Source organism: Rhineura floridana, chromosome 1 (assembly GCF_030035675.1).
Source record: "Rhineura floridana isolate rRhiFlo1 chromosome 1, rRhiFlo1.hap2, whole genome shotgun sequence".
NCBI classification, from domain to species: Eukaryota; Metazoa; Chordata; class Lepidosauria; order Squamata; family Rhineuridae; genus Rhineura; species Rhineura floridana.
The window spans coordinates 283,480,010-283,492,589 of record NC_084480.1 but is presented as its reverse complement, the minus strand read 5'-3'; the positions used below and the strand labels follow the sequence as shown (position 1 = coordinate 283,492,589).

Here is a 12,580-nt window from a genome sequence, read left to right as displayed (position 1 = left end):
CGTAACATTTGAAACCATAGAGAAAAATCTTCCATCCATTTTGGGGGAAAATACTTTGTGATCAGACCTAAATGAATGTGGTATTGTAAGATCTTGAAATATAGTGTGTATAAAGTTACACAATGTACAGTGTACTATTTAGTTTATTTAAAGTATTTTTCTCCATCATAGCTGAAAAAAGGCATCCTATGGTGCTTATAAATATGAGTAACAAAGACATCATAAATATCAGCAATATGGCAGACCTTTGGCTTACAATCTAAAAGACATGATGCAAAAGGAAAAGGGATTAGTTCCAGAGTTTTTGTAATGATTAGCTGAAATGGAAAGGATAGGAGGAGACACAAGTTGCTGTTCTCAATAGAGCTGATGGAAGGGCCCTGGAGTCCCATCTCTCCCTCTGCTATATCCTGGTGGAAATGTAAAGCTAAGGCATTTATATGCAACACTTACAAATATACCAAGTGTTAGAGATGGAGCTGCAAGCTACTGCCCATCAGGAGCTATTATTGCCTTTATACACTGTGGACTTTTTGGAAGTATCTGACTGGGCACTGTGGAAAACAATGCTGGACTAGATGATTGATCTGATCCACCAGGGCTCTTCTAAAGTTCCTAAGGTGTTCTTAATCTCTCTGATCTGGGACAGGCCCTCAGAAGTTTTTCAGAGGCCAGTTTCTAGCCATTCTTTGTTCAAATGCCACGAGATATTTATGAAATTCTCCTTCAGGTAATTTTTGGTGAGACAGCAAACAAGCCCTAAGATGGAACTAAGACATCGTAGTAAAGTTTATACTTTTGGAGTAGACGGGGGCACTTTGACTTACCCCCCCAAAAAACTATTAACAGTAAACAATGTGTAACTGTGAAAACCGCAATTAAAACGTCTCTTGTTTAGTGCTTCAGTGTGGGGTGATAGAGAAAGGTTGGATTTGGATCAGAGAACCCTGGTTCCATGAAGCCCACTGGGTGACCTTGGTGCAGTGACAATCTCTCAGCCTAACCTACATCACAGGCTTGATGTGTGGATAAAATGGGGGCCGGGGTGGAGAGGCCTATATACGCTGTTCTGAACTCCTTGGATGAAGGATGATACAAAAGATATAATAAAGTAAATAGGATGATGAGACTGGGCTGTTGAAGGAGAAGGGCTGTAGCTCAGTGGTAGAGCATCTGCTATGCATGTGGAAGGTCCCAGGTTCTATCCCTGGCATCCCCAGGAGGACTGGGAATTTTCCTGTGCCTGAAACCTTGAAGAGCTACTGTACTACCGGTCAATACAGACAATGCTGAGCTAGCTGGACCAATGGTCTGGCTCAGTATAATGGTCTGGCTCAGTATAAGCTCCTTATGTTGCACTTAAAGTTGCTGATTTTTAGATGTGAAAGGCTTAATGATTTGCCTATTTATTAGTAAAGCTGCTAGTTTGTGCTTGCCTAACACTTCCAGTTGGACCAGTTTCTTGTGCATAGAATTTTGAATTTGGCTTCTGTTCAGGGAGGCCCTCCTCCACCTAGATAATACTTCTGCTATGTCTGATATGTGCAAAGGATATTGCCCTGTAAAGACAGGGAAAGAGATTACTTCCAGGTAATCTTGTTTGGTTTAGTCCTTTCATCCTTTATTTCTCTTACCTTCACTTGGAGAGCATTGCTTGAATACCCCCCATCCCCCAGATCTGCATTTCTCTTTTCTTTGGTGAGCAGCTTCTTCCTTGAAAGAATTGGCCTTAATAAAGCTTGTAAACAGTTTAGGAGTGCTTCGTTCCCCCTGTTTCATGACAAACCAGCGACTGAAAATTTCACGGCAGTTACCATTGTCTTAATCAATGGCATAAAAAGGCCTAGTTACCTGGTGACAAAATGTGTAGCCCCATTCTCCCATAAAACTCCAAAACCCTTTAGAGTACTTTTATATATATATATATATATACACACACACATACACCTATGCTATACTTGTGGCAATTATCCATATAGCATCACAGTTTTTCTAATTTTATGGTTAATTTTAATTGATTTTGTTTTTTGTATCTTTTTTATAACTTCATTGTATACCACTTAAAAACTAGGGCCAGAAGGGAGTATTGTAGGAGGGGCGGGAAGCCATGAGATTACAAGGCTAGGCGGCAGATCCTGGAGAGGTGTGGGTGGCAGGCCACGCCAGTATAGGGGAACAGGGGATAGATGCATTATACCCATCCCCTGTTCCGGGCCTGTCCACAACCAGAAGATAACTGGGGGATGTAAGACTCCATCCAATCTTCAACTGCTGTTGTGTAACGCCAGGTCTGTAGTTCAGAAAACATCACTCATCCATGATCTTATCCTGGATGAGAATGCAGACCTGGTGTGTATTACGGAGACCTGGCTGGATGAGGCCTCAGCTTCCATTCTTGAGGCCATGTGCCCAGCCGGTTTCCAATATGCACAGCAGCCGCGGATTGGTAGGCGGGGAGGGGGAGTGGCAGTTATCTATCGGGAGTCCTTGGTTTTCACCAGACCTCCTCTCCACGAGACCAAGTTTGTCGATTGTATGTACTGGAGGTTGGGACCAAAGGGCAGTTTAGGGATTCTGCTTGTGTACCGCCCACCCCGCTGCACGGCAGACTCCCTGACCGAGGTGCTTGAGGTGGTTTCGGGTGTGCGGTTGCTCTCCCCAAACTTGGTAATTTTGGGGGACTTTAACGTGCACGCTGAGGCCACTCTCACTGGAGCCCCTCGGGATTTCATTGAAACCATGACTTCTTGGGAACTGCACCTAAGTAATATGGGACCCACCAATGTAGCCGGTCATACTATTGACCTTGTGTTTGTCTCGGGAGAGGAGGGAAGTGTTCTGGAAATGGGGACTATTTCTTCTAACCCCGTGTCATGGTCAGATCACTATCTGGTGAATATGGATTTCTCAATGCCGCATACCCTCAGCAGGGAACAAGGACCTATTAGGATAGTCCGCCCCAGACGCCTGATGGAGCCTAAGGGATTCCTGAATGCGCTGGGTGATTTGGAGCTAACTGAAGGACGCCCGGTCGAGACCCTAGTGATGGAGTGGAACAGGGAGATCACTGGGGCGATAGACCGGGTGGCCCCGAAACGTCCTCTCCCCCTGAATAGAACTCAGACTGCACCCTGGTATACACCACGGGTACGCGGTCTGAAACAGGAGGTGAGACGACTAGAACGCCGGTGGCGGAAATCCCGCTCTGAAGACGATCGGACACTGGTTAGAGCGGCAATTGTAGCCTACCAGTTGGCAACAAAGGCAGCAAAGAGGCAATTCTTTGCTGCCTCTATTGCGTCGGCAGAGTGTTGTCCCAGGAGGTTGTTCCAAGTGGTCCGAAGCCTGGTCGGTCCAGTTGCTCAGGAACCTATGGAGCATTCTAAAGCCTCCTGTGACACATTTGCTAAACACTTTGCCGATAAAATCGAGCGCCTGAAGAGCGGAATTCCACACGCCGTGGTTACAGGTAGTGGTCCAGAGTCGGCCAGTTGCATTCCGGTCTGCTGGGATCGGTTTCAGCCTCTTCTCTCTGAGGAAGTGGACAAGGTGCTCTCTACTGTGAAACCAACCACTTGCTTGCTTGATCCTTGCCCTTCGTGGCTCGTTATGAGCTGCAAAGAGGGACTGGGCAGAGGGATCAAGGCAGTGGTAAATGCATCCTTGGAAGAGGGTGCAATGCCATCAGCCCTCAAGGAGGCAGTGATAAAGCCCATCTTGAAAAAGTCCTCCTTGGATCCCCAAGAGTTGAACAACTTTCGCCCAGTCTCTAATTTACCATTCTTGGGCAAGGTGATTGAGCGAGTGGTGGCTAAACAGTTACAGACACACTTGGATGAAGCAGATTATTTGGATCCTTTCCAGTCGGGCTTCAGGACTGGACATGGAACTGAAACAGCCTTGGTCGCTCTGGTGGATGATATGAGGAGGGCGTTGGACAGGGGAGAATATACATTCCTTGTCCTCCTGGATCTCTCAGCGGCTTTCGATACCGTTGACCACGGTATCCTTTTAAATTGCCTGGAGGGATTGGGAATAGGGGGCACTGTTTTATGGTGGTTCCGTTCCTATCTCTCCGGTAGATGTCAACGGGTGGCATTGGGGGATGAGGTTTCAGACCCTTGGCCTCTCAATTGTGGAGTGCCACAGGGTTCTATCCTCTTCCCCATGCTATTCAACATCTATGTGAAACCGCTGGGAGCCATCATCAGGAGTTTTGGGCTGCAGTGCCACCAATATGTGGATGACACTCAGCTCTATCTCTCATTTAAGTCCTCACCAGAGTTGGCTGTGAATGCCTTGTCCAAGTGCCTGGAGTCCGTAAGTGGATGGATGGGAGAGAACAGGCTGAAGCTGAACCCCGACAAGACCGAGGTGTTGCTCGTGGGTGATAAGAAAAGGTTGGGAAATTTTGACTTGGTGCTTAATGGGGTGAGACTACCCCTGAAGGACCAGGTCCGCAGCCTAGGGGTCATTCTTGACTCCCAGCTGTCCATGGAGGCTCAGGTTTCGGCAGTGAGTCGGGCAGCTTGGTATCAATTACATCTGGTACAGAGGCTGCGACCCTACCTTCCTGTACATCTGCTCCCGCGAGTGATACATGCCCTGGTCTCCTCTCGCTTAGACTACTGTAATGCGCTCTACGTGGGGTTACCCTTGAAAACGGTCCGGAAATTGCAGCTGGTACAGAATGCGGCGGCCCGCGTGATAAAGCAGAGCCGCTGCCGGGATCATATCACCCCAGTGTTGTTAGATCTACACTGGTTACCAGTTGTTTACCGGGCCCAATTCAAGGTGTTGGTACTGACCTTTAAAACCCTATACGGTTTCGGCCCAGTTTATCTGAAGGAACGCCTCCAGTATCACCAATTATGCCGCCAAACAAGATCAGCCTCACAAGACCTTCTCTCGGTCCCACCGGTGAAAACAGCTGGGCTGGTGCAGACCAGAGAGAGGGCATTTTCGGTTGTGGCCCCCACCATCTGGAACTTGCTTCCTTTTGACCTCCGTCATGCCCCCTCCCTGATGGTCTTTCGCCGGGCCTTAAAGACCTGGCTATTCAGGCAGGCCTATGGGATTGCCAGGGCAGATTAAGGTTATAGTGTATTAATTGAAAGATGTTTTAGATGATTGTTGACTGTATTTGTATTATATTGTATTTTATATTGTTGTACGTCGCCCAGAGTGTCCGTTAATTCGGACAGTTGGGCTACTAATAAATAAAATTTTATTTATTTATTATTATTTATTTAAGTGGTATATACGTGGTTGAAATAATAATGAAATAATGACCACAGTCACTGTGTTATGTAAAATGGGTGCAAGGACATTTGGCCAAACACTGGAACTTCCCCTACTTCCCTTCTCCCTGTGCCCCACAGATCTGTTCTGGGGGTTCCTCCAACCCTCCACAGCAGATTTGGGGAGGATGTGGGGGGTGGCGAGGGAGGGGAAGTTCTGTTGTGCACATGAAAATCCTTGTGCTAGCTGACGTATTTAGTTCTATGGGCCATAGTCATTAAAACAAATAAAGCTACAGAAAATAGCAGCAGCAGAGTTTAATCCCACTTAATAATTCTCAACATTAGTTGACAAAGGCTTTACTGAAGAGGAAAAACCCCTTCTGAAAACTGGAAGAGAGATGGTTCATCAAGCCTGTCCTAGAAGGCTTTTTCATAGTCCCGAGGCCTCTATTGTAAAAGGCCCTGCTCTTCTCTCAGACCAACCTGACTTTGCACAACAATTATTAGTATTATTTATTAAATTTATATCCTGCCCTTCCTCCCAGGGTGAGCCCAGGCCAGCAATGGTACATAAAATCGTCTGCTGGTGCACTGCTTTAATTGGGAAGGGAACACATCTGGGGAACAGTGGTCTTTGAGATACATAAGCACCAGGCTATCAACGGCTTTAATTTTTACTTTGTTCCTTCTGTTAGCTACCACTCTCTGGTTCCCTGCTCACAGAAATGGTGATTAGAATACTATGCCTTCAAGTGTAGTTAGGACTTTTAAATCACACAGACTGGGAGTACAGAAAAATGCTTACAGTATTTTTAAAATGTCACTGATTCATGTTAAACGATCTTGAGTATTGCACCCCAATATAATATAATAGCTTACAGGGACCAATAAATAACTTGTAAGAAGGATGAAGGAGAAAGTCCATTACTTAATGGTAGAGTACATGCTTTGCATACAAAAAGTATCAAGTTTAATCCAGCTCCCTTCATGTATGGCAGGGATGGACTCTTGAAATGCTGGAGAGCCACTGCCAGTCAGTGTGTGTGGACAATACTGAGCTAGACAGACCAATTATAACTGTGAGTAAAATGTGGGCAGTCAGGGAGCTGTGTGAGGTTATCTGTCAATTCCTAACTTAATTCAGCCCCTTACAATCCATTTAAGTGATGAAATTGACTAGACAGTTTGCAAGGAGCTTCTGGTCCAGTCAATTTCAATGAGCGACATATGTGGATAATCATATTTTCATATTCACTTTAAAAAAATTAAAACCAGTTCCAAACTATTCTTGGTGTGAAAGGAGTGTTACATGTCATGATTGTTACCCAGTAGATCCCCTGCAACAGTTGCATCAAAAATGTGTATTTATTATATTGCATTGCTGCTGTTTATTATCAAGACCGTTGGCTGGATCTTTCTCACCCCCGTTGTTTTAATGTCTGAACCCTAGCTGCTTCTTGCTGACCGGCTGCAGTCTGATTGGCTGCTAAAGCTATTTAGCAAGTGTTCCTGAAAATTCAGGCAGGCTTTGAAACCCAAATCCAAGCCTTTCAGATGTGGAGCTGAAATTGTTTCCATCAGTTTTCTGCCATCAGTTCTTGGCTTGATTGCCTTCAGTTTGCTGAACATGCTGTAAAGACTCATCTTTGCTTAGGATCGTCAGTGTCCATAGACTTGTCTTTTATTATTTGGACTAGCTATGGTTCCTGACTCTGGGGATGGGCCCCGTAATCATGGTCATCCTTGAATTGTGAAAGCCAGTTTCTGTTTTCCCCAAGAAGTTTCTGAAGAGCTACAAAAACCTGCAGAATTGGACTGACAAGATACATAGTAAGAAAAAATGGGCATCTTTATTGTGAGTAATGGCATCTCCAGAAGACTGCCTCCAAAATTGTTTATTTTTACACATACACTCAATAGTGATTGTGTTGAAAGTCTAAACAACTGGTGAAGGGGCTATCAGTTAGATTACATGAATGGACTGAGGCTTGTTCTATAGTCAGTCAAACGAAAACAGAAGTTCATGATGGAGAAGAAGGTTTTTGTCCTCACTGGCCTGCTCAAAGCGAGGCGTCAAATGCTAGGGAAAATGTCAGACAGAGTAAAGCTGAGGGCCCTGAGACTATCGAAGACTCTGTTTGGCTATAATTCCAAGGGTCTTGACCAACTGGAAGATAGGGCTGGAATAAATCAAAGCCTAGCAGATCCTATGATGCTAAGGGCAAGGAACTTCAATTATTTCCAAATGTTTTATATTGCCCGAATAGTGGAACTTCTGTCTTTGGAGAACAGCATGCCTAGAGAGGTAACGAAAAGAAAATCTGACATGATTGAGGAGTGCAGCAGTGACCAAGACACTGAGTCAGAGGCTCTAGTGTCACTGGCTGAGAAGCTAGACCAGATTCCTGGCTTGGAGCCTGATGTTGGTGATCAGGGGCCCACCGAACCTGAGGCTGGCAGGCAGGAGCCTGCTGCACTGGATCCCACAGACCAGGGCCCATAGAACTAGAGCTGAGCCCCTCAGAGGTGGTGGCTTTTGGGCCTGAGAAACTGAGTGCCTCCTACAGTACCTCATCAGTCCAACAGCACAGGAAGTGCATGAAGTGAAGGAGCAAGGCCCATTTTCAGATCAGAGGGTTAGCCCTTTAAGGTGGGGCAAAAGAGATGGGACATAGAAGAGGTGGACTGGAGGCAAAGGTTCAAAAGGACTCAGTTCACCTCCAGCCCTTGTTGGACCAAGTTGCTTATTAAAAACTCTCCATGGTGCTGCAACAATCAACCTGTCTTGCTCCGCGGGTGGCTCCTCAGGCCTAGAACAGGACAAAATCTCTGATGCGGTACAGAGATATAGTTCACTTAATATCCCATTCTTTCCTCCCAGCCCCCACTATTGAACTATTTTATAGTCAGAATAGAATACTTAACCTGACATGGGTAGCAGTAGCCCAGACATCTTGTTAATTACTTCAGTGCAAAATAAATTTAATGGGAAATTTAAAAAACAAAAACAACCAAGCAAAATTAGAATATATATATATATATATAGCTACGCTTAGTTAGAGATTACTAAATTCTGGAAATGTCATAGTCCATAAAGAGCACTCTGCTGGGGCACAACATGTATATTTTGATACATTTGACTGCTTTGCATAACTCCTGTTAAATTTGGTCTTTACTATTATCTTCCTGCTTGAATTATTGAATGGTTTACATTTATGTAAATCAGGTTTATATAATGTGGTCTGGAAAGATTATGTCTTCCCCTTCCAAGGCTTCTCTGTGAGTAATTGCTCCTGCATAGTGCATGAAAATGCTAAAAAAAGGAAAAGAACAATCCTTCTGACTTCTTCCAAAGTAATTCCACACATTTTAAACAGGCAAGCATGTTCAAATTATGTAGATAGTGAATACTGGAGTAAGCTATATTTCTGATCCACTGCAGAAAATATAGTTGCATATGACTGAGATGTGCCCATTTAGAAAATTAAAAAGAAAACAAATTGTGCTGTTGTGAATAAATATTGTGAAAGATTATGATATCCAGCATTAGTCATATTCAGAGTAGACCCACTGAAATCAATGTAGTTGAGTTACATAAATTTCATAATTTTATGTGTGCTCTTTGACAATAAAAAGAAACCTGGCAAGCTGTAATTTCCATTTTATGATAAGAATTTATTACTATTTAAGTTGCATTTGACAGTACATGGTCATAAAAAAAGAATGATGCTGCAATGTGTACAAAAGATATTAGATGGTATAAATGGCTAATCTGGATCATATTTGAATAAGTTCAGCATTTGCTCTAGAAAACTATGCACTGTTTGGTTTTTTCCAGCTTGATAAGTTTGTATAGTAAAGTGAATGAGGCATGAGTCAAACATTTTCAATTGACTGCATTGAGCATGTTTACTACACTTATAGGATTAACTGTACAAACTGGAAGTTTGTGTACATTGTTACCCCTTTGAAACTGCCATGTTGCCATATAATTCTTTTCTGCATTCTTTGCATACATTTTTTATTCTTCAGCTTCTCACACTCACTGTCATTCGTTACAAACATTGCATCTGGAAGTACCTCTTCGTTATGTTCCAAGGCTATTCACCTCATTCAACCTTCTTCAACAGCATGACCTCAGATGTTGTTGGACTACAACTCCCATCAGCCCCAACCTGCACGACCACTGGTCAGGGATGCTGGGAATTATATTTCAAGAATAGCTTAAGCATATCAAGTGGGCGAAGGGCTGTGACTCAGTGGTTGAGTACATATTCCACATGTAAAAGTTCCTAGGATCAACCTGTGGCATCTCCAGGTAGGATTGGGAATGTCCTCTGTTTGAAACCCTGGAGATCTGGTGTTTAATAATAATAATAATAAAATTTTATTTGTTAGTCGCCCATCTGTCCGACTTAACGGACACTCTGGGCGACTTACACAATATAAAATACAATATAAAACATAAGCATACAACAATCATAATATTAACATCAGTTTATCTAAGCCATCCTTCAATAATACAGCATAATAACCTAACCCACCCCAGAAATCCCATAGGCCTGCCTGAATAGCCAGGTCTTTAAGGCTCGGCAAAAAGCCATCAGGGAGGAGGCATGTCGAAGGTCAAAAGGAAGCAAGTTCCAGAGGGTGGGGGCCACGATCGAAAAAGCCCTCTCTCTGGTCTGCACCAGCCTAGCTACTTTTACCCGAGGGACCGAGAGAAGGTCCTGTGAGGCTGATCTTGTTTGGCGGCACATTTGGTGATACTGGAGGCGTTCCTTCAGATAAGCTGGGCCGAAACTGTATAGGGTTTTACAGGTTAGTACCAACACCTTGAATTGGGCCCGGTATACAACTGGCAACCAGTGTAACTCCATCAACACTGGGGTGACATGGTCCCAGCAACGGCTCTGCTTTATTAAGCGTGCCGCCGCATTCTGTACCAGCTGCAGTTTCCGGACCGTCTTCAAGGGTAACCCCACGTAGAGCGCATTACAGTAGTCTAATCGAGAGGAGACCAGGGCATGTATCATTCATGGGAGCAGATGTAAAGGAAGGTAAGGTCGCAGCCTCTGTACCAGATGAAGTTGGTACCAGGCTGCCCGGCTTACTGCAGAGACCTGGGCCTCCATGGACAGCTGGGAGTCCAAAATGACCCCCAGGCTGCGGACCTGGTCCTTTGTGTAGACAGCACTGAGCTAGATCCACCAATAGCCTCAATCATTGTAAGGCATCTTCCTATATTCCTTAAATATACTCATTTGGACATATTGCTGATTGGCACTCCATGCCTGGGTGTAATATTGCCAAGACAACACTCTACATCTGTTGTGAACAGTTTTGCATTTTGATGATGATAATGAATGAATAAATACATGAATACATACAGCATTTAACTCTAGCCTTCTCGATTGGGGTAACTGTTTACCCCAGAGGTGTGTTGCTTGCAAGTTTAATGGCTCTGCAACTTTCAATTTTTTCTTTTTTTAAAAAGGCATGCAGACCAGCTACAAGCATGAAGAAAGGGGAAATACTGACAGCTAAGCTAGCATTCACACCTGTCCTTTCAGTTGTAACCCTGGGCTTACCCTGAAGCTGGGGGACACATTGTAAGCTTCCCTTTGTGTGTCTTTACCTGTACAGGTCCAGCATGTACAAAGACAACGGAAACAGCAGGGCACCAAGAGGAGCCAAGCTGCCTTACAAAATACTTCGGTGTAGTGTGGTGCAAGGCATCAAAGAAAAAACACAAGAAGTGGGAAGGTGATGCTGTTCTCATTGCAAAAGGGAAGTCAGTGACCCTGAAAGATATGGAAGGCAGAGACATTGGAAGAGGTAATGTCTACTAGAATGTGATGTGTAGAATTTCAGCACTGACCCCAAATGAATGTGTGTTTGAATAAAATGAAAACAGTTGCTCTTATAGTCTGAATTATAATATACTAAGAAATGCAGTGGTGGAGAAATCTTTGTATGTGGTAGGCTGGACTGTCCTTATGTCACAGAGAAGCAGGAAAGGCAGAAGGGTTTCTGGCTGCTTGCTCTTGGTTATCTGCTCAGATCCAAGAGAGAAGGGCAAGGCAGGCTCAGGGGCTTAGGAAAGGTAAAAGAGCCAGAGGGGCCTGAGCAGGAAGCTGGTCAAGAGAAACAAGAAGACTTAGGGAATGATTATTGGGACTTGAGAGAGGTCCAGAGGAATATGAGGGAGAAAGGGAGAGAGGGAGGGATCTGAGAGGAGGGCAGTTTTATTTATTTATTTATTCATTTATTGGATTTATATCCCGCTCTTCCAGTAGGAGCCCAGTTAGGAAAGGATATACATGACCAGGAGTTGCAGAACTGCATTTGATTTGAAGTAACCAGCCAAATATTAGACTGCTGGCCGCTACCCATTTTGGTTTTTACTCTAATTGATAAAGCCAGCAAAATATTTCCTTTGTTCTGATGGTTCAGAAGTATTCAAAGTGAAAATAAGCAAGTGGATTCGGGGCAAGCACACTCCTTTAATCCAGGGCCCCCAAACAGGCATCCATGGAGCCACAGGATTCCAGGAAGTGACCCCCAGCTGACTTCTCCTGTGTTGTTGGTTCTGTCTGATGAAAGTGTGGGGAAAGGCCAAGTCAGAGAGAGCATTCCCATGGCATTTTCAGAGAACACGTTTTGGCATTCTTGTCTCCTTTCATCTCCCTCATTAGTTTTAGATTGATATTGGGATTTTATTTGTTTTGAATGTAAAATGCCCTGGGTTCATAACTGATGAAGGGCAGTTTAGACACTGAACTGATAAATAATAAATAAATAAGTAAATATTCCTTGGGTCATGATTACAACAACAGTTAGTTCTGCTTAACAAGTCTGTTACCACCCTTCAGCTCCTGTATTCTTGTCAATGTGAATGGATATAAAGTCAAGAGGGAGCAGTAATACAGACATCAACGTTTGTTCATATTCATAATAGGCAAAAAAACTTGAGGTTTAAGAATGTACATATAGCCAACAGATATTTCTATCAAACTTTAACAAGCAGGGAAATTGGGCAGCTATAGTGAATGCACCAGAGGAGCAGGAGCCCTGACCTCCTCTCTGAGATATTGTACTGCCCTACAAATTTGTCAAAATGCAAACACAATTTGGGTTGGTCCTTCATAGTCCAATCCACTTCCTGTGTAGCTTGGAAGAATTTGGTAACATATGCCTCTGAGCATGCCTTCCCTGATTTTTAGTCCAGGAAGTAAGAAATGGGATCCTGTGCAAGTTTGCTGAGAATGGGTTGATCATTTGCATGCTTATGGTGTTCAGTGGGATTTACTCCCCTACAATCATGCTTAGGATAG

At 44.0% G+C, this 12,580-nt stretch overlaps 1 protein-coding gene across 3 annotated transcripts in view; it reads left to right on the top strand.

Moving 5' to 3' along the window:
- The window catches only part of RAD54B (RAD54 homolog B), a 51,339-nt gene that overhangs the window by 21,485 nt on the left and 17,274 nt on the right, over positions 1-12,580 (top strand). For all 3 annotated transcript variants that reach the window (XM_061603114.1, XM_061603105.1, XM_061603123.1), the window contains exon 4: positions 10,890-11,081. In XM_061603114.1, coding sequence (XP_061459098.1) covers positions 10,890-11,081 — 192 coding nt within the window. The remainder of the gene's footprint in view (positions 1-10,889; positions 11,082-12,580) is intronic.